A 22,165-nucleotide genomic window follows, 5' to 3' on the forward strand; every position below is an offset into this window, starting at 1 on the left:
ATTCCAGCAAAATGTTTACTATGGTTCAAATATTTTAACATTTTTCATAAACAATATCTTTCCCATGAAATCAAACCACGGTCACTTTAAATGGCCACTTCATCTACCTAAGAGTCTCTTGGCAGGATGTACAAAAGAGGAGCATTTTCCTTTTCTAAGCTTGTTTTTTTTTTTTCAGGATCTCATCAATCGTCCACTGCAGGTGATAAACTCCTGCCTTATTCTTCACCTCATCATCACAAAGCTTTTCATCAAGACAGGCAAAGTGAATCAGTTTTTGGTGAAAAAGATCTCTCCTGCATCTGCATCCCATTCCGGCTTGCCCCTCAATATGTCCTGCTTTAGTGATTTGTTTTCCTTCCACTCAGTGAAGTCTCGTGATGCGATGGCCTTCCTCCAGAGGAATATTTCAGCAAGATCCTGCTGCTCAGAACACTGCTGCCCACACAAACACATTCCAGTCACTTGATGGACCAGACACGCACACACATATACAGTGTCTCCTCTACCCTTAACCTCTCTTTACACTCTCTGTGTGTCGCTGCAGAGCTTAACTGGCACACCGTTTGTGTGTGCTTGCTCATGCTAGGATTTGTTGTTTGTACTCTAGTGACCTAGATTTTTTTTCTCTCCTTCAAAACTTCCACTCTGAAGTTCATCAAACTAAAATTTTATATACAGAAAAATCATTCATACAAAAATATTCACAAGCTAGCTGCGTATACAGACTTTAACTTGCATTAAAAATAAATGAGCCTTCTCTCAGAAATCCGAGAATTGTTTCATCATCGCATTACTGATATTGGACGAGCTGTACCTTATTGCGTCACTCAGCCGTGATCATATATTTTTATAAAAACTGATACACTGACAACTGAAGCTGTCGGTTAGTTCATTTTTCCAGGCGTCAACTCTATTTTTCATTTCAGTCTAATTGTTCTCATCAGCATCACTGGCAGCTGTGTGTAGAAGCAACAAGGAGCTCTTTTCAAGCAGCAGCTTTGAAAATGTGCTTTATGTATACCTATGCAGGTGAAAACGGCATGCACACAAAGTTTGGGACTAGCTGGTCAATGCAGTGGAAAATTGAGAATTTAAAGTTATTTGAAGTTATTTGCTTATTTACACACAGAATCTGTAAGGGTTTTTTTTTATGTCAGCCTTCTCTCTGTAGTCTATTTGTAGTCCTTGTAGTATTGATCAATGAACTTTGAGCATGCTTTGAATGCATGCAGGTCACTGTGAAGAACAAATCTATTTGCCAAAGTGCTTCTCAAAACCATTAGCTGTCATCTTATGAGGACTGACCTCAAACCCAATTGGTATCCAAATATGTAGAGTTCTTTACTTTTTGCTTTGTTTTTAAAATTGTTCTTCCCAATTTCAAAAGTTTACCTGACTTCAAAATGATCCTAATGTTTTCATTATGATCAGAAAATATGTAAGTAACTGTTACCACATTTATAGAATATATTATTGCCTTCCATGAATCAGCTGGAGCCTATCTCAGCTACCATAGTGCGAGAGCCTGGACAGGATGTTAGTGTAATGCAGGGCTTTCATTGATTGATTGATTGATCAAATGGTAAAGAACTTGTATTTGGCTATTAATTTATATGCATCCTTTTATATGTACTATTCAGTATTTGGCATTTGCAAATGCAGATCTTATAACAGAGAAACCGTGAGGCCAAAATCCTTGTTATAGACTTTATTGTAAAGCTGACACCTCCTATAGCTTGTGAAACTTTGCCTATCTGGCATTCTGGCATGAAACTTAAAAGCAACTGAACTCTATCCCTAAATAGTTCCCTGGTGACCCAGTGCAGGTTTTTTCCACTTAGGTAAAAGTGGTGCCTTGTGAAAATCATAACTGTCTTTTAATTAACAGCTGAAAGGCAAAGAGAACTAATTGTCCTTCACATCCCAATAAGCTCCCACTGTGGCTGTTACTATTGCTCACAGCTGCTCTTAGTGTCAGAGCAGAGCAAGACAACATCTTGAGATGAGCACAGCTCTGCCACTGAATCCACTCATGAAGGCAGCAGAGCTGAGCAACCAAAGAAGGAATCAGTGGGAAAATAAAAATGTTTGATTCTCATTCAGAAAACCGTTTATTTTTATCAGATAAGTGGGAATCACGCTTATCCACAGTTTATTACAAGAGTTCCAGGTAGAAAGAAAAGGGATAGCAGTTTATTTACAAGACAACTGTGAAGAGTATTGCTTCTAAAGTGTTTTTACTCGTGACACTTCTCAGTCCCTTGCAGAGAGACCGCCCAGCAGTCTCTCCAGATCTACAACCACTCTGCAGTCCAGGTGAGTGGCACTTATACAATTTAAAGTTGCATCCCGTGACGTATCGCTGCACTTGTGTAACCCCCGAGTGGAGGCTCCTTCTGTGTTATAGTGTTGAGGTGATGTCCCGCCATTCTCTCTGAGGCTTTTAGCCTCTGTTGCAGCTCCTGTGCCTGCTGCTCAGCCTTGCGTGCAGCTTTGCGGGCGTTTCTCAAGGAACGCTTCACCTTGCGAACTCGCTCCTTCAGCTGCCGGTTCCTCCTTTCCGCTGCAGCCAACCGCTCCTGCAACTTCCGGCCTCGTTCCTCCTCCTCAAACAGTGCAGCCTGCACCGAGGAGCACAGCAGCTGGGGGTGAGGAGGAAAGAGAAGATGGTGGTGTTAGTTAGCATACGGGAAGACTTGTTGTCTTAAGTGTCTGACAAACTGTTGTAGACTTCCAGCTGCTATCTCGTCAGCTAGATGTGTAGAGTGGGAGCTCTACATGTCGTGTGTGTGTGTTTTCTCTCCTGTGCATGTTGTTTATCCTGTAACAAGCCTAATATGCTAAGCAGGAAGTCTTATTTACTTTTCTATAGACTTCTACTCCCATTTCAAAAACACGTGTGTTTGGGTACCTGTGTAATATAAATGTACTATTGACCTCTCATCCCTATGCAAGGGTCACATATTTTGATGTTTCTGGGACCCTAATGTTGCACGTTCTTGATGGAAGAGAGCTGACCTGAACCGACAGGGTTCACAAGGGTGTCAGCTGTTGATGTCCCAGTGGGAATGTATGGTTTGGTTTCCTCTGTTTATGGGCGCACTTTATCACAAGTAACATATACAAACTCAAAAATATTGTGAACTAAAGGTATGTACTGTACATTCACTATTTGTCTCACTCTGCATACATACTCAAATGACCACAGTCGAGGTTAAGGCCAAGCCCCTGTTCTTTTAGCTTGCTGTTTTGTACTGTGGCACCAAGGATCGCAAAAATGGACACTCGTATGGTTTTGGCATATAATGCAGTGTGTTTTAGTGCCATTTGTTTGGAAAACAATTGCTGAAAAATTGTCTTAAACTATGTTAAAGAAATACTGAGAAGACATTACTGTTGTGTCTGTTAGCTAAAACTGGAGGGACTTTAGCTTAGTGTTTAGCTTAGGCTAAAGACTACAAACTGAAGAAGCCTCTTAGTGTAAGCCTCCTCAGAAATGGTATTAGTGGGAGGGTGGTCATGTTTACCAAGGTGTAGCATTCCCTCTTCTTTTAACAATGGTCCATAAAAGTCTGGGAACAGAGAAGACCAGTTGTTGGACCTTTGGGTCTATTTGTTTTTACATTTTATATGGCATACTACCTTTCTTGGAATTAGTGTTGCAATACAATACACCCAAATAAAACAAAAAACAAAAAAAACCTTTACATTTAAACTTCATGTTAAAGTTTAAATAGTTCATACTGAGACTGATGAAGATAATATTATGAGGACAATGTTACCCGGCCATATGGTGATACTGTACTGTATGCACAGACTACAAGATCATGTTGTTTGTAGTACAAGCAAGCAATAAAATTCCATTTACCTTTTTATCAGCGTAAAGGTAGAAACCCATGTGAATAAAACCAAATCCCTCTGCATGGATACAATCCACTAGGGTGAGAAAATATTTCATGCATTTGTTCCTATTCACTAAGACTGAAGTCAAATTCATATTCTTTTTTTTTAACAGTTTGAAGCCTTGCCTTTTCAGTTCTCTTAGGAAATTTCACAGTGGGATGCATCAAGCACACACACGGACACACAAACGCACACCACCTGTCAAAACATCCGGGTCACACCTGCCTGCTGTTTAGCGTCATCTGTATAAACAGTATTTAGAGGACATGTGACGACAACTGAATGCACAAAGGTCCACAGTGAAGAAAGACAGAACACAGAAACATTCAGGTTCTTCAGTATCCAAAAGTCAGTAAAGGGAGGCAAGAAACTATGGGAATGTCCTCTTAGTTTGTTCAAAACTCTATTTATTTAACAATTAACATTTACAGCAACAGTGGTCTAAAATGACTACAATGACTGATTGCCCTATGTTGCAGTTTCCTTCAGGTCAGGTCACATGTGACCCTTCAGGTCCTTGAAACCTTTCAGTCTGTTCTGATTCAGTCTGACATTTTGGCTCATCAGTGCAGGTACCACATCTTAACAGTGATGTCATAATGAAACATTGCCTGACTGGAAATAACATGAAGTCAGAGATTTCTTAACATGGTGGATATATTTTGGTAGTTCGGTTTATAATTATCTTACGTGTAGTTATTAGAAACCATCCATGCAAGCTTTTGTAAACTTCAATGAACGGAACAGAAGATTTTTAAATCTGTGTGAGAGCTAACTTGACTGAAGGACACACTGGCGTTTGTCATTAGATTCTGATCGATCCCGTCTCGGTGTTAGAGATCTTTTGTCATGAGTAATTAGTGCTGCCGGACTGCAAAACACTAATGGACTTACCCTGCTTCTGTCTGATGCTGAAGGTATGCAATAAACTCTGAAGAAAGACTTCTGCAAATAGCTGAAAGCAACAAAGTAGTTCTTACTCTGATCACAGTCATCACTGAAAAGTCTTGCAAATCTGACCTGTCAGTGACTCTGTCTTCATCGTAATAATGATTTTTTTTTTTTTTTTGTGAAGTTGCGTTTGCTGAACATTCTGCCTGTAACATATTTGCAACAGTGAAGCAGGTGAAGGTGTTTGGTAACTCTGGAGAAGGAATTTGAAGAAAATGTGGTGCTCAGACTTTGTCCTGTGTTTAACATGTATAGCTATAGGTTTTGGGGGTTTATAACTCATAACTGGTGCAAATGTAGGAAGGTCAGAGAAATTAAATCAGCCATGCAAACTTCATGACAGCAAGTTTAATGTCACTGCAATACTTTGCACTGTGACACCACAGGCCATCCAGTCCAGTTCTCTCAATGCCAAACTTGCTTTTAGAACATTTTGCTCTGGAGCAAACTTGAGGAATTTATGTAAATTGATTTTTTTACTCATTTGTTTGAGTAAAAAAAAAAAATGACACAATGTCAAATATGGAAGAAAAAGAAGCAAAAGTGGAAAAGAAAACACAAAAAACCCCAAAGGCTGTAATCATGTTTGAAAGAATTTAGAGGTGTTTTTGTCTGCACCCAGCTTGACCTGACTCCTCATTCATTTCTGCAGACTTTTTGATTTCTCTCCCTAACTTTATATAGAATCTCAGCAGGAGTCCACACAATTACACAGACAACACACATGGCCAGACACCTTTACACACAGTTAGTGGCTTTAGAGCTCCACTGCTGGCGTTAAAGAGCCAACCCAGGGTTTTCTCCTCTCCTTGTGCAGATTTTATATTGTCTGTGCGTGCGTGGGAAGGGAAGGCTAGAAAATGGAGAGAAAGCGTGATGAAGAGACAAAAGGAACAAAGGGGAGACGGAGAGCAGAAAAGAAATAAAGGTGGTGAAGAGGTGCTCCATAGTGTGGCATTTCTCCTCTGCTTCTGCACTTTTCTCCTTTATTTCTGTAAAACACAGTCTGATAATGTATTCTTTATGAGCTTTAGTGTCTAACTCTTGAGTGAAACAGGCGCTCCCTTTTACCCCTCTGTAAGCACGTACATAAAATGTTAATGAGAGTCAGGAAACTTGTTAAAGGGGTTTGCATGAGGGTTCAAAATTCCACCTTCCCTTACCATGGGTACAGTCAACCTGTATGCATACACAGTAAAAATGTGCTGTATATGGAAGTGATTAGGACGTGTTCGAGCCATCTGCCTGCCTTCTTGTGACCTGTCAAAGAATCAAAGAACTCATATGATATGTATGTATTATATCTGTATTAGACCCACAGGAGTGTCTGACCTGTCTTGTGGTAAAAGCGGCTCTGAGCACTACTGATAAGATGAGCCTTTGAACAAAAGATAATTGAAGGTTTTGGCAGGAAAAGTGCAGTGAAGGAAGTCTCCTGTCTATCCTTCTGGCGGGGCATCTGGTTCCCACAAAGCTGAAATCAGAAGCAAACCTCCTCCCAGCTCTGATTTTAGGGATTTTTTTTTTGTCTTTAAATGCAGCTGAAGGATGAAAGCACAGAGAGTGATGCAAGAAGGGAAGCTAACTTTAGATAATAAAAGTATTAATAGGCTTGGTTCTTGGCTGTTAGATTAAAGAAGGATAAAAAGAGAAAGAAGAGAGATTTCTTTCCCCATTTTTTACATCTCCATAAGCATTCCCAAACAAAACACCTGTTTTGTCCTGCCTTGCCTAAAGGTTATTGTAGAGGAGCACGTGAATCCTCCTCTACAATAACAGCACCTTTAACCCCTTTTTGCCTGAACTATGACCCCTTAATTCAGAGGCTAGATCCTGTAGTTTAAACCAGAACAGAAACAGAAAAGAAGGCACTACAATACCACACTTTGCAGCCCTTTAACAGTTAAATTCTTGCTCTTAAATAATGCTGTGGCTAAATTAGCTGTGAGATTATTTAAAGCTGAAGAGGTAAATCAGCTGTGAATGCTGCAGGCAGTAGAGAAAAAGTCAGCCAGGAATGAGGCACAACATCCTTCAGAGTGTTAATATGATGATAACGAGTGCAATAAATGGATACAAGTGTATGAAAACTTCAGCTTCTTTAATGAAGATCCACGTAATGCTCCACGGTCCACCGGATGTATTAAATGATTCTAATAGAGACACTGTCTGTAAATCGCACTGACTTTAAAGGGGATCTATTGTGCTTATTTTCATCTCCATTATTTCCAAATCATGCAAGGAAAACAAAACCCACACCCAAAACACTGAGACAGAAAAAAAATCAGTTATGATATGAAGGAAGACTTGAAGCGAATGAGCACATCAAGTGCATATCAGTGTCACCTTTGCCAAAGAGTGAAGTGTCACCATAAACTGTGTTTTAATTGATCATCTTTATCCCTCCATGAAGCATCCTGAAGGATGTTCTTTCTTCCAGGGTGTGATGTTGCCTTCATCCACATGGCACCAGGTTTGCTGTGCTCTTCATCATCATTAAAACACCAAAGTGAGGGCCTCTTCTTTGTGTGTGTCACAAAAAACTATTCAGCAACCACTCAGCTGTACCTTTTCAAAATAAAAGCAAAGATGTGTCGTAAGTTTGTCTCCAGCTGCCGTGTCCCGTCTTGTTTGAGGTGCGAGCTGCTCGGATCAGTCAGAGCAGATGTGATAATGAATGTCTGAATCCCAGCAGCAAAGCTCCCTTCACAAGCTTCAGCTTATCTCTGGTCCGAGGTCAGCGTGATATGTTGCTTCATGCTGATACAGATCAAAGCTGCAGACTGACACGCTTTCAAGCTGATGGTGTCAAAGTCGTGGATCTCTGCTATTTGATCTTTGACCCCGGGGTGCACGGACAGTATCCGATACGCCTCGACCTCGACTCATCAGTTTGCTTTGATCTACAACAGGTTGGGACATGATTATGTCGGGCCAATCACATATTAAAACTTTATTAAGAGTACAATTGATTCTTGTGTGTTGGCGCATGTGGGCATTTTTGTTATCCTTCTGAGAATCAATCCATTTTGTGTGGGTATTTGTGTGTTCAGCTCTGCATAGTGCCAGAGGGTAGTTTGACTGATCTTTCTTTCCCACATTCCTGTCAACGGACTCACAACTCAGCTCATTATTAGGTGTCCACACACACAAACCAAGACCTCCCTCTGCTCGTACACATAGTTCAGCTACAGCGGTTGATTCATTGCCAGTTTCTGACTCAAACATTACCGAAACTACAACACCCTAATATTGTTAGTTGCTCCAGTTCCCTGCACACTGCTGTTTGTCTGGACCCTTAATCTGTTATCGCCATGGTAACAACATGGTTTTGAGTTTGTTTACATTTTCTGCAAACCCCCACAAAAAGTTGGCCTATTTGAAACAGGGGACTGACTAGCCTCATTCTTCTAAGAAGTTCTTTTTTTTTTAAATAGCTCCTTTCATTTTAAGGTCAACAGCTCTTTAAGCAAACTTGCTTCTGATTGGCTGCCCCTTGTAAATAGAAGAATCGTGTGAGTGGTGCTCCTGTGTTTGCGGCCAATCAAAGTTGACTATATGTACGCTCAATGACATCATGCATAGCCAAGTCTAGAAAAAAAACTGTTGGGAATGGAGCCCTTAGAGCCATCTGAGGCCTGTGATTTTGGGAATTAGCTACTATTTATACAGTGACGTAATTTTCAAACCTTTAGCTATGTTCAAAACAAGCATTCAAAATATCAAACAAAAACACATGACATAAAAGTTGCAAAATTTGAGTTACATGTCAGTGAGTTAAATAAGTATTTGATCCTTAGATAACCATGACTTACTACTTGGTGGAGAAGCCCTTGCTGGCAAGCGCAGCAGTAAGATGTTTCCTGTAGTTGGTCATCAGGTTTGCACACATCTCAGGAGGAATCTTGGACCACTCCTCTTTACAGAAACTCTCACAACCCTTTAGATTTCTTGGCAGTTGCTTAGTAACTCGAAGCTTCAAGTCCTTCCACAGATTTTCTAGAGGACTGAGGTCTGGAGACTGGTTAGGCCACTTCATGACCTTAATGTGCATCTTCTTTAGCCACTCCTTTGTAGCTTTGTTAGTATGTTTTGGGTCATTGTCATGCTGGAAGACCCATCCATAACCCATTTTCAGTGTTCTGTCTGAGGGAAGGAGATTTCTCATCCAAGATTTTAAGGTACATGGTCCTGTCCATTTGCCCCTTAATATATGTTAAGTCATCATGTACCCTTAGCAGAAAAACAGCACCAATGCATGATTTCCGCTTACATGCATGACTGTGGGGATGGTGTTTTTCGGGTGATAATCAGCATTTTTTCTACAAACATGGCAGGTCAAGCAAGAGAGCTTGATTTTGGTTTCAATGACATCTTCTCACAGCTCTTTGCTCTTGCTCACAGTGGTGGAGAGGTTGGAATGGAAGAAAGTGATTCTTTGTACAGGTGTACTTTATACAAATAACAAGCTGGGATCGATGTCATGAATTGGTTGTTTGAAATCCCACCCATGGGAGCCAGATGTCTAGCTGGGTTGCTGGGGATCAAATACTTCTTTCACTGTTATTCATATTCATTGGTAATGTGTGTTATTTTTATTTTTATTTTTTATGTTTTAAATTTTATGTTGTTTTTTTTTTTTTTGGGGGGGGGGGGGGGGGGGGGGGGGGTTATAACAGAAAATAGGAAAAACCCCAATGAGGTGCTTTAGATATATAAAAGGCAATAACAATTTAATAAAACACATTTGCTCCCTGATGTTCCCATAGACTATTTGTTATCTCCGTGACAACAAGATAGTTTTGTGTTTGTTTGCAGTGTCAGCAAAAAACCACCAACATTTCTAACGTTATTCTTCTAAGAAGATAATGAAGCTTTTCATTATAGATTGCAATTGTCAGTTTAATCGTAGACGTTTGGTTTCTCTTCTTCATGTACAACACTTTAACAGGCTAACTATGACTAAGTGATGCCTTACCCTGCTGTCTTCCTGCGTGTCCCACTCGGGGCTGAAAGTCTGAAATGGTTGGCTCCCCTGAGTGCAGTTGGAGAACTGAAACAGACTGGAAAACGTGCGCCTGTTCTCAATTGTGTCAGCAAAGATGGCATCTTGGAAGTTGACCCCATGAGGTCGGATGCTGTAGTTCTCATCCATCCTACAGAGGAGATGAAGGGGACAAATGTAAGCAGCACATTTGAATCTGCATTTAAAAAGAATGCACTCTGCTCCTTTCCAGTATATTTTTGTTCTTGGATTGTACCGGAGAAGCTTTGCATGATTCACAAATTAAAATAATGAGTATTTATGTTAGAAATTTATTAGAAATAGCATTCTGAACCCTGGCTATTTGGTTCTGAGGAATTATTTACAAATCTACTGATCTTGTTGTTTTAAACTTTGGCCATTTTCAATATGAACATCCACCAGTGTATTGTATACTATAAGAAAATAACTAGTAGGTCTGCTTTAACAGCCAGAATAGAGAACAGAAATACATCATGAGGTCATAATCTGTTTGGCTGATAAACTGATCATTTGCTAATAACTCCAATTTATAGCTGATAGGTGTACAGTAATAAAAAGTCTTGATGAAGGCCAAAGCCAAAAGTGGCAGTCCTTCAAAGTGGTATTTACTCATTTGTTTTACCACTTTGATTATTTACATACAAACAGTGTTAATTTAAAGGTGCTCTTTCATTTATGTGGCAACAATAATAGATTTGAAAGTTGGGATAAATTCAGTTAAAGCTGAAATAGTATTTAATTGTGGGGGGGGGGGGGGGGGGGGGGGGTTCTTTTTGGTTTCTTTTTTTTTCTTTTTGCAAAAAATAAAACCAAAAAAATATATCACATTAATTTTTTGAAATAAAAAGTGACCGTTTTTTCTGCCTCACCTGAGGAAAAAGAAATAGGAGTAGTTCTCCATCACGGTGTGGGACTGACAGGACAGGTAACCAAGCCCGGTCAGGTTGAGCCTGGATCCAGAGGGTACCTCCAGCATGCTGCCCCAGGCTTGGTCACACAGCAGCTCCACCTCTGCAGAGTACAGCAGCCCTTCCTCTGCGCCCTCGTACCCGTATCCGAACCCGAAGGGCAGGGAGTTGTACAGACTGCCCACTCCAACGCCCACCGGCTCCCGGTGGATTGCCAGGACCCGGGCATACAAGATGATCTCCGCAAGTTCCGCCCGGCAGCCCTCGCTCAGCGGCCGCCATTCCGAGGGGAGCTGGCAGCCACGCGTAAAGGTGTCCAGATGCGCAAAAACGCAGAGTGTTGCGAGGAGGATAGTCGTGGGAAACATCCCGAAAAGCCTACAAAATCTTATCTGGCACCTCCTAAAGTCTGCGTTGATGATTCTTTCTTTTTGTCCTAACTGTTTCCAGGAGACCCAGCCAAGTTACCGAAAGTAAACAAATCTGGTTGATTTTGCAAAAGTTATGCACATGTGTTTACCTCAACCACTTGATGATGCTAAATCACAATAAAAAGAATTTTTCAGACAGAGTTTTTGAGCATTAACGCAAACTCAAACGAACTTCAATCGTCTGAAGACTTTTGGAAAGAATAAAATCGGATTAATATGAATGTGCAAAGACTAACCGCTCCAACCTGCAGCTCTGTCCGTTCTCCTGCTTGGAGGAGGAGAGGTTTAAACAGAGCGATGGTGATGCCTTCAAGGACTCGTGCGCTGCTTTGATATTTAGAGTTTCAATGAGGGGTGGTCGATGCGTTGAAGTGGTATTTTGCCTGAAGAAAAGGTGATGAACCTGAGGTTTTGAACCTGTTGACCTCAGACATAATATTATAACCCACATGATGTATAAAACTCTTTCGATCAAAAAGATTATTATTTCAAATATACTCCAGGTTCTTCACAAAACGCGTCGCTTTATGAAACGAATACTTCCACGAGGAATCGATTTCTTCTGTTCGGCATGTGAAGGCGTTAAACGTGATTATAAAGGGACAATCACTGTGGTGGGAGATGGTATCACAGGAGCCAGGGTTTGGCTGGAGGAAGTTCCATGGGAGATAAATCAAAGCATCTGAGAGGAATTTGAATGGGTCCAAAGGGGGGTGCTGCTGAAGTTTCCACTGGGTTCCAGGATACCTCGAATTTGTTTTACAACACCCTGGGGGTATAGTGGCTCTTTTAGGTTATTCAAGCGCTATTCTGGGAACTTAGTGTGTCGTGTTGTGTGAGTCCCAACATTCTTTCTGATAGACCTTTAGTACAAATCTTTGATTTTGGCTACCTGTTGTGGGTCAGTGGGGTCCAGTGGCTCCTGGACAAGGATCACTGGGAGTTTTGAAGCACTTAAGGGAAATCCCATGGGAGACAATAGGCTTTCTGTGGTGAAACTCCTCCAGGGATTCTCTCTCTCTCTCTTGTTTTTTTTTTTTGTTTGTTTGTTTGTTTGTTTTTTGACCTGAGATAAGTGACTCTAAAGATGCACCAGGACTCTATAATGTGATTACATTTCACAAAACCTAAAATATTTTATTAAGAATAGCCCACATAAGATCATAGTAGAGATGAATAATCACTTTCAGTTCCTCAACTATAACCACTTTAACAGTCTTCCATACAGTTCTAGGCTCAACCTCCAGTAAGTACAGAGACCATATCTGATTGCTTTAAACTAACCTGAGCATGAACATCAGTAGCTTGCGCTTGAATAAGACTGCCATCTAGTGGAAAGTAAGTATAACTGTATATATAAACGTATAGCTGTAGCTGCACAAACAAGAGCAGAAATGGTGTTTCTCGGACATTCCATTGTATTTTACTACAGTAGCCTCTGAGTGTTCTATGCTACAGTATTGACAGATATCCCATCGGAATCAGTTACACCGTCATCACCATTTATCATTCAAAGCTGACATCAGAGGGAATCTCCAGTCCTTCCTTTCCCGTTTGCAAGTGTAAGGTGACTCCTGAGGGGGAATTCCCGCTAACAGCTGATAGTCTAGCCCCGCCCCCACACATGTCAGCCTCTTGCCGATGTGTAAAAAATGCGGATGGACCCGTGCCGCGGCGGCGCTGCTTACGCGCAGGCGCTCTTTGTTCTCAGATCAGTCCTCTGCCCCGTGACGTCACTACGAGGAAATGAAAAACGTCCGTAAACTCCGCACAAGTGAACTCGGTGTCCAGTAGTCGAAAATTAGACCGACTTAGATAGGAACTATGGCTTTCAAAATAAAAGCAAAGCGTTCTTGAAGAATGAATTAAGATTGCCCTAAAAACAAATATCAAAAGCTAAGGACTTCAGAAAGAACAAATAATCACTGTAGTATTTTAATATGATAAATAGAAGTGAAAATAGCTACACACAATACAGTTTAATGAATATGGTGTACTTAAGCCTTATTTAATTCCAGCTAAAGAGAATGGTTTTCCTCTGATGATGAATTTAATTTTATAAAGACATTATTTATTTTTAGGTGGAGGAATTTCAATTTCAACAGATGTTGCAGTGCTGGTAGCAATTGCGGATTTGTTTGTTTTGTTTGTGTCTTTGATTTTGTCTTGCGGTTTGTGGATTCATCTACTGCTTATTAAAATAAACTTCAGATGAATCGTTGAATTAAGTCTTTACTGTTTGAAATCCCCATTAATGGAAATTGTTATTTTTACATTATTTTAAACTGATAACTACACTGTCACTATAATCGTTCTATAGCTGTTATTTGTCACAAATCAAAACAAAGCTCTTGATCAAAAGAGTCACTGATCTAGGTGCATATGCACACAAATGAAGTCAATTTCCAGTCAAACTCTTGGCCTTTCAATGATTTATTTTTGCAAGAAAGCAAACCAAGAACTATGCATGCTGGTACCAATTTACTGAGATAATCATAGATTCTAGATTTTATTTTATTTTTTAATCCATAAAAATAACCAATAAATTAGTTAAAATTACCTAAAAACAAAAGAAAAATAAGCCAGACGAAACTAAATAGCAAACATAATAATTCAACAAAACTTAATAATAATAATAATAATAATAATGAGCACCTACGCGATTATCACTGATAACGCAAAACGCAGAAAGCTAATTTATTCGATATAAATCAACAAACACAAAAATGCATTGATGTTTATCAGTACTGCGCCAGTTAATGAGTTTACTTTGAAAGGAACAACCGGAAGCAAAGATCGTTTTTTCTGTATCGTCACTCAACGCCCCTGCTAACTAGAAGAGCAATATTACTCGACATACACAGCCACCTTTGCGATACTGCCTATGTATTGTCAGCGCGAACGGGCAGGCCGTGTTTAGTTCTCGAGTTGACAGCAGGTGAGTTAAAACCTTTAAACTCGGTTGACGTTTGGTGTGACGCAGTTTGGTTGAGGTTAAAGCTCGTCCGTGTTCGTTTTAAGTTACTGGTAACTTTTTATTGTTTACCAAAAGTCGCACTTAGGATAGGCCTATTCCAAGAAAGTGAAAGTAAAACAATACTGAAAGAAAGTCAAAATAAATATAACTATTTTGGGGCGAACTTACTGTCCTCCAAGCTAGTATTACACGATTATTTTGAACTAGCATGTGAGATTTCCGACTCGTACTTGTAAATTGGCGATCAACGGTGATATCCGCTGTTAAGAGCTTCTAAATGTGATATTACATCTTATTTAGGCCATTATGTAGTATACCATAGCGTTAGGGCGAAAGGACAACACAGTGTCTCTGTTATTGAAATCAAATTGCCATATCATGTGACTCCTGATGGGATAATTCCCCTCGGCATGCTCCTTCTCGGCTCCTGAAGCACTGAGTCACTTAGTGATGTCAGCAGACATTTTTTAAACATGTCTTACTGGCAACAACAAGCCAAATGATATTAAACACAAACCTATTCGCAGTTAAAAATGCTGCATTTTTTTTTTTTTGTAAACATTAAAATTAGCTGTTAAATTTACAAAAAAAAAAAAAAAGAGATCAACGTTAGTATTTAAGTCAATTTCTTCTGATTGTGATTATTTGAAACCAAAAATCCCGAATGTATTAATTATTTTTAAATTAACTGATAGTGCGTAATATATAACATGGGATCCTTTTGATTTTATATTATCTGATAAATGTTCCACGTGAGGAATGCAGCATTAAAGCCACTATATGTAGAACTGGAAGTGTGAGCTTCAGTGCCCCCTAGTGGGAACAGCAAACACCAACACTTACCATACAGTCATGTTATTTTAAAAAAGTGCACCCTTTTTAATTTTATACATCTAAACATTATATCACAACATAACAAAGAAAATCACAGGTCCTCATCAGGTTCTAAAATGATTTAAATGCAGCCTCATATGAAAAACAGCGTGTGATGTATTACACTGTGTTTAAAGTTATTAATTTAACTTTAGTTATTCACCTAAAATTAAACCAAAATACCAAAACAGTTTGTGAAGAATCACTTTGTTGCAGAAGAATTTTGGCCCAGTCATCTTTACAATGTTGCTGCAGTTCTTTGACATTTGCAGGTATTTATTCATACGCATCTCTCTGAAAGAACCTCTGCAGCATTTCAACAAGGTTAAGGTCTGGACTTTGAGTATAACTGTATATATTATTATCAGTATAACTGATTCTTTACTTTTTAAGTCGTTCTGTTGTAGATGTGCTTCTGTGTTTGGGATTGTTGTCCTGTTTCATGACCACAGTTTTAGCCAAGCTTTAGCTGTCAGACAGACGGCCTCGCATTTGACTCTACAATATTTTGGCATATAGAGAGAACCCAAATCATCACCCATCCACCACTGTGCTTGATAGTTGCTTTTAGGTGTTTGTGCTGATATGCTGGTGTTTGGGTCACACCAAATTTAGTGTTGTACATTATGGCCAGACATCTTCACTTTGGTCTTGTGTATCCAAAGACAATATACCAGCTAGTAACTGCCGGATAAGGGAAGTACGTGGGCCCCGGGGTAAACGTTTCTCATTTTCCAAGTGAGCAAAGTGACTACCAGTGAGGGTAAAGAATAATATTTATTGACGTATGACCTGGTAGTTTATGCTACCCAGGCAACCAGAGCCAGGAATGTCAGCAAGCAACCACCCGTGAGCTCCAAAGCGATGTGTATAGTGACTGTGCTTTCTTTTTCACATGACTGTAACTGTTTGGCTTTGTTCTCAACCTTGTCTTGATGACTTATTTGTTGCCAGTGTTTCCAATTGTTTAATATACAAATAATATACAAAGCATGACAAAACGTCCTTCCTCTCAGCATCATGGCGTCTGGAGGCCCCGTGATGAACGGCGACATCTCTCGCTCTGCCAATCAGCCCGGCACACTGGAGGAAACCCTGCAGCAGATGAACATCCTCATTCAGGAGAACAGAGACCTGAAAGGTGAGAGCAGTGATGAGCGAGGATAGAGCAGTTAGGGAGAGGACAAATAGTGAAAAATTGGTGATAGTTGGAATGAGTGAGTTTGTAACACGCACATTTATTTTAATTCTCTCTCAGAGGCTCTCCGTCAGACCAACCTGACGATGAAGGAGCGCTTCGAAGGTTTGTCTGCGTGGCGGGAAAAACAGAAGGAAGAGCGGGACTTCCTGGAGAGCCGGCTCGAGGAGGCCCGTGGCCGCATGGAAGCACTTACCCTCCAAAACCAGGAGCTGAGCAGGAGGCTGGAGGAGACCGGGAAGATCGGAGGAGCTGTGGGAGGAATGCAGGTGAAGCTGATAATATTGCCCATATATTGCACTGCAGATTTACGGAAACTTTAGTCATTTCTGCATTTATGCTATGTAATGTCATCGTCCAATCAGAGTGCAGAGCTGGAGGCCCTGCGTGCTCAGGTCGCTCGGCTGCAGGCAGAGAAGAACGACCTGGTGGCCTTGAACTCTGAGCTACAGCTCAAGGCAGAGCACGATTCTCAGGATGATTCGTTTATTGAGATCATCAAAGTGTCGGTGAGGACGAATGAGTAGCACAGAGCATCATCAAACACTCGTTTTTTTATATTCAGCCTGATTTTGGTGAAATCACAAACAGGAGGAGAAGCTTGGTGTTTTAGTATTCTTTTTCCTCCCAGGATGGAGGGGTCGATGGCGTGAACGAGGCGTTGGGGGCAGAGCGCAGCCGACGCCAGGATGCGAGCATGACAGCATCACGCATGGACAACGAGGAGGTGACGGTTAGCCAGCTGCTGCAGTCCCTGAGGAATGAGGCGGAGAAAAGCGAGAGGCTGCAGGGTGAGCTGCAGACCTGCACGGCCAGGTACGAGACAGCAACAAAAGGAAACATTTCTCAGCTGTGAAAGTGCTTTAAATGTTTTTATTCTGAAAATGAAACAACAGATTTGTAGCAGTCTGCTTATGTCTTTGCTCTATAAAAAAAAAACCCAGTCACAGTTCTGTTTCCATAATATGTTATGGATAATACGTTTATTATTTAGTTTCACCTATTATCCAACAGAATTCGAAAGCTAGAAGAAAAAAAGTCCAATGTAGAGGAATTCACCCAGACACCTGAGCCAGAGAACAAAGAGGATTCTGCGAAAAAAGATAAGGTTTGTTTCTTTTTTCATTTTTTTATATATTACAGTAGATCTGTTGTGCTGAAAGCTGCATTATTGGTAAAATCTTTTCCCTTCCTGCGTCGAGTTTGTGACTTTTTGTGTGCGACTGTTGCAAATATTTCAGGCGGCCTCTGAGGTGGAGAATCTGAAGGCTCAGATGATGACACTCTACAAAGAGCTGCAGCAGGCTCAGAGCAAACTGGATGAAGCAGAAGGCATGAAGAAGAACCTGCAGGACAGGTTTGGGCCACACAAACACACTTACAAATGACTATTTTAAACTTAAAAACAGAAAAGTGCAGAAAGATACCACCACCATACTAAAATGCTACACTTCGTTTAACTGATGTTCTGTGTTATTTGATTTCTGTCTTATTTTTTTGGGTGGGGGGGGGGGGGGTTGTAGATGTCGGGAGGTGGAGCAGGATGTGGCAACCCTGAAGGCCCAATTGGTGGAGAAACAGGCCGTTCAGACGGAGAATGACCGACTGAAGCTCCAGCTGAACAGCATGCAGGCCCAAAGCCTGATGGAGCAGAGGAAGACTGCAGAAGAGAAGTCAGAGAAAACACAAGCATACATACACATTAACTGATTGTGTGAGAGTGCAGAAACGGCATATTGTGACACTGATTTGTATGGGGTTATGTTACTATACTTTGACTACATAGAGCTTTATAAAGCGATCGGGTCACTTCACACAAATTGCTAAACACAATTTACTAAACACAGGAACAACCTGGCGCAGCTGAAGGACGCCTACACCAAACTGTTTGAGGACTACACTGAGCTCAAAGACGAGAAACAGAGAAAAGAGGTAACTTTATGTTGTGTTGTGTGGATCGTACTGATTTTCACAAACCCGATGCAGTAAAAAAAAAAATATTGATGGTATTTTTAAAAAATATATCAGGGATAACTGGCACCTTTACCATCCTGTTTGGTTCTGCAGTCTCATATGGCGGAGGAGCTGCAGCAGCGGCTGACAGCAGCTGAAGAAGCTCTCGCTATTAAGCAGAAAAAGATCGATGAGATGAAGCAGGACATGTTCCAAAAGGAGAAGGAGCTGGAGACCATATCTGTTTTCCAGGCTCAGGTCAGTGGTTCTTTAAATGTGAGCACTTGAAATATATCATCTAGCATTAAACCCAACAATCAGAAGGCCTCAGCACATCAGGGTTGTGTGTACCACTTTTAATGGCAGTCATTGTGTTTTTGTGTTTTTCTGTACTTTCTGCAGGCAGAGATCTACTCCTCCGACTTCCACGCAGAAAGAGCAGCGAGGGAGAAACTCCACGAAGAGAAGGAGCGTCTGGCTGCTCAGCTGGAGTACGTGAAGAAGCAGAACACCCAGCTGCAAGACGAGATGGACTCAATGGGCAGGTGTGCATTCAGAGAGAGGACTGACCTGGTCACGATTTGAGCTTCTTCAGACTAAATGTGTTAATTTCTATTCTTCTTGTGGAGAAAAACTCCTCGTGATTGAATAAAGGATCGAAATTTAAAAGTAGAGTCTGCAGCTCGACTAACTTACAAATTAACAAAAGTTTTGCTGTATAATTCTGCCAAACCCATTTCTATTTGCATGACATGACCACAGAAACAAACTGAGTATAATGTCCTGATTTGGCTCATCTGAAGCTTTTTCTTTGTGTGCAGGCGCTCACTGAACGAGATGCAGAGGAGACATTTGTCACAAGGTGGAAACCCACATGGAGGTGGACCATCTTTAGTTGGAAGAGGTACAGCATGTTATAATTTAACCTCTCGCACAAACCTTATTCCTGGCTTTCTCTTATATAGCTTATACCGGACTCCCCTCTGACATTTTGATTATTTGGATGTTATTACTGGCTAGAAAGACAATTACTCTAATTTACCATCTATCTCTTTTATACCAAAAAGAGATAGATGGTCTTTTGAAACACATGTCACTATATTTGGATAGAAATGTGAGCTGATTAGCTAGCTTGGTTTTTACGGTGATGTTGTGTGATGTTATTTGAATGGTGTTTTTGGCTAGTGAAAAAGCAGTTTAATATAAAATGTAGGCTACTTGCCAAAAATGAAGAAAAAAAGCAAAAGAAAAGTCAAATTCTTTGGGTGTCTTTCATTACAACTGTTCACCAGACAAGGGAATCCCAGAGTAGCCAGACCCTAATACATTCCCTGCTTAATCTTCTTATAAGTTATATAATGAGCATTACACAATTAGGTGTAACTAAGACTTGAATCTACCAATTGAGACCATGAAGTCACTAAGAAAATATACAATCAGACCTGTTTTTTTAACCATAGCTGCCCTCTACTGGATGTTACCGGGAATACACCGACTTTTCATAGATTTTTATTTCCATCTTTTATATACAGCTTACAGTTTGCCTCGGCTCTTGTTTCTTTTCTTTTTTTTTTAGTACTTTTACTGCTGACAGGAACTGGACAAGATTTTTCTCTGCACAAGTAATGACTTTGCGATTAAAGAACATTATCTGACCTTTTGCAAAATGATAGTTAGATGCAGCAAAAATCATTCAGTATAGCCAAAACATTCGACTGAATAACCTTTGTGGTGTAATCAGTCTGTCAGAAAATACAAGTGGAACTGGAGCAGCCATCCAGCAGGCTAGAGTTGTGATCAGTGTCTCTCACTTTCAGGTACTGACTGGCAGCATCGGGGGAATATCCCTGAGCACGCATGTCCCAAGTGTAATGAGATCCTTCCAGACCTGGACTCCCTCCAGATCCACATCATGGACTGCATCAACTAGACGTGCGTCACAGCATATAAGCATTCACGGCAACAGCGGCTGCATCATCACCTAATCGGAGTCTTCCTCTGCTTTGTCCTGTACCTCTTCACTCCAAGAGATCCCATATGGGATCAATAAAATTTATTCTCGGGTGGGAACACTTTGCTTTTGGAAGAAGCCAAACTGTGATGTTTGGAAATGCATGTGAAAAGAGTATGTTGACTGTATTTTGTTGTACATTTAAAAGTTGCTCACAAACACTCAGAACAGTATAGAAAACATTCTACAGAACACCTCCTATCATGCAACATGCTGTCCGTCACATTGTTGGTTTTTTTTTTTTTTTTGTAGCTGTGTTGTCTGAAGCAAGCTGAAAATTTTCAGGGGCAAAACAAGTCCAGAGCAAACAAAACAGAAGCTGCATAGACCTTTTGGTAAGATTTTAGTTAAGCACTGACCACTGGTCATAAATATATTAATAAATCAACCAAAGTTGAGCCTTTAAAAGCTGCATCTGTTTACAAGTATTTGGTTGCTGAAGGCTTTCTATATTTTTGAAGGATTCTTTTTCAAATTAAAATGAAATTGCTTCTATATTTTTCCTCACTAAGGATATTTTAGTTCATAATTTGGTGTTTGGTGGTAAAAGCAGCATTCACCATGTAGGCACTTTATGAAAGATATATATTTTATTTTGACTTTGCATATTGTACCTGATAATCAGAATATAATGTATTTAACCTGATGATCAATTTGTCAAAGTGCAGGCAGAATCTGTACTCTGTAGACTGTAAAGACCTTCCTGATTCAAGTTCGGGGAAAGAAAATAAAAGCGTTTGCAAATGTGTTTGCTTTTACTCATGCCTGATGTCACTCTTCATATATTATAAAAATGAAACAAACATTTTAGTTAAATACGATGAAATAAGCAAGAGCTAATGCTGTTGTACAAGCACTTCGCATATTACATTACCTTCCTATTTAAAGATACCCTTTAGGGCTTTTCACATCATAATCACAGTTGACTGTAAGTATTAAAATGTTTCAATATTGACATAACTTTTCATATGTTTTAAAGTCCCGTAAAATGACATTTTAGGCGACTGGGGTTTCCCTGTATAAATAATACAACAAAATCTACTTCAGTAGCAGCTTATGTTGTTTTTTTTTTGTTTGTTTTGTTTTACTTCTAGCTCATATTAATATCTAATCAAAGAAATTGCTATCCGAGCAACCACCCACTACCACCCATTAATCTCTGTTTTTTTGTTTGTTTTTTTTAAATCAGGCAAGTTGTTGGGCACCTACCAGCGCTCCGACAACACAACGGGGTCCTTCGTTTAGCGCCAGTTTGGATTTTCCCCCTCGCCCGGCCTGTGTGTTGTGAATTACAATGAGGTTTATTGTGTCGTTTTTTATTAAATGTAACCGAATGACTTGTACATCGCCACGAAAGGCTTTACTTATTGGACAGTAGGCATTATTTTCGAGAGGTTAAATGTGGACGTAACATCCGGTAAGGTGGTTTTCGGGCTGCTTGAGTGAAGGAAGACGCAAAGTTGCAAAAAGGTAAACTGTTTGTCTCATTATCTTTGACTTGGTCACAAATGAATGGAAGCTGTTTGTTTATGTATATATACATATGCAGAATTTTAGTTTTATATTCACTTGGGAAAGCGGCTGTCCATATCTTCAAACATTTATGCTCTTAGTTGCTTTTTACCGGGTTAAGTGTAACCACTTAGTCGTTTCATTTTACATTGTAACTTATCTCCACTTCAGGCTGAACCTAGATTTTAATACTTTGGACATCTTTTCGTTTTCACATAGAATGAGTGTTAAAGCTGTTAGCGTCTTTAAAACAACTGGGTGAGCTACAGACAGGATTTTAATTGTGCTCAGTAGCTCATATTACAGTGTTGCACTGTTCTGTACTGTGCAGTATCGTGTAATACACAATTAATTGATTTAATGTATGTAGAGGGTTAGTTACTGTTAATTTACTGCTGCTAAAAGTGGTTCTGCAAGCT

The 22,165-nt window shown here is 40.2% G+C and overlaps 2 protein-coding genes across 2 annotated transcripts; one reads left to right on the forward strand and one right to left on the reverse strand.

Moving 5' to 3' along the window:
- Positions 1-1,702: 1,702 nt before the first annotated feature.
- Positions 1,703-11,538, reverse strand: ccdc3a (coiled-coil domain containing 3a). The gene is made up of 3 exons (XM_063501399.1): positions 10,753-11,538; positions 9,836-10,013; positions 1,703-2,645 (listed from the first exon to the last, which is right to left on the reverse strand). The coding sequence occupies exons 1-3, from the start codon at positions 11,157-11,159 to the stop codon at positions 2,340-2,342; spliced, it is 891 nt and encodes a 296-aa protein (XP_063357469.1). The 5' UTR covers positions 11,160-11,538; the 3' UTR covers positions 1,703-2,339.
- Positions 11,539-14,028: 2,490 nt separating this feature from the next.
- On the forward strand, positions 14,029-20,996 carry optn (optineurin). The gene is made up of 13 exons (XM_063460175.1): positions 14,029-14,160; positions 16,089-16,213; positions 16,331-16,539; positions 16,636-16,779; positions 16,902-17,086; positions 17,285-17,378; positions 17,512-17,627; positions 17,794-17,943; positions 18,118-18,202; positions 18,338-18,481; positions 18,626-18,768; positions 19,045-19,127; positions 20,041-20,996. Exons 2-13 carry the CDS (start codon positions 16,093-16,095, stop codon positions 20,151-20,153), a joined length of 1,587 nt encoding a protein of 528 aa, XP_063316245.1. The 5' UTR covers positions 14,029-14,160; positions 16,089-16,092; the 3' UTR covers positions 20,154-20,996.
- The last annotated feature ends 1,169 nt before the right edge of the window (positions 20,997-22,165 follow it).

This window comes from Pelmatolapia mariae, linkage group LG17 (assembly GCF_036321145.2).
Source record: "Pelmatolapia mariae isolate MD_Pm_ZW linkage group LG17, Pm_UMD_F_2, whole genome shotgun sequence".
Lineage (NCBI taxonomy): Eukaryota > Metazoa > Chordata > Actinopteri > Cichliformes > Cichlidae > Pelmatolapia > Pelmatolapia mariae.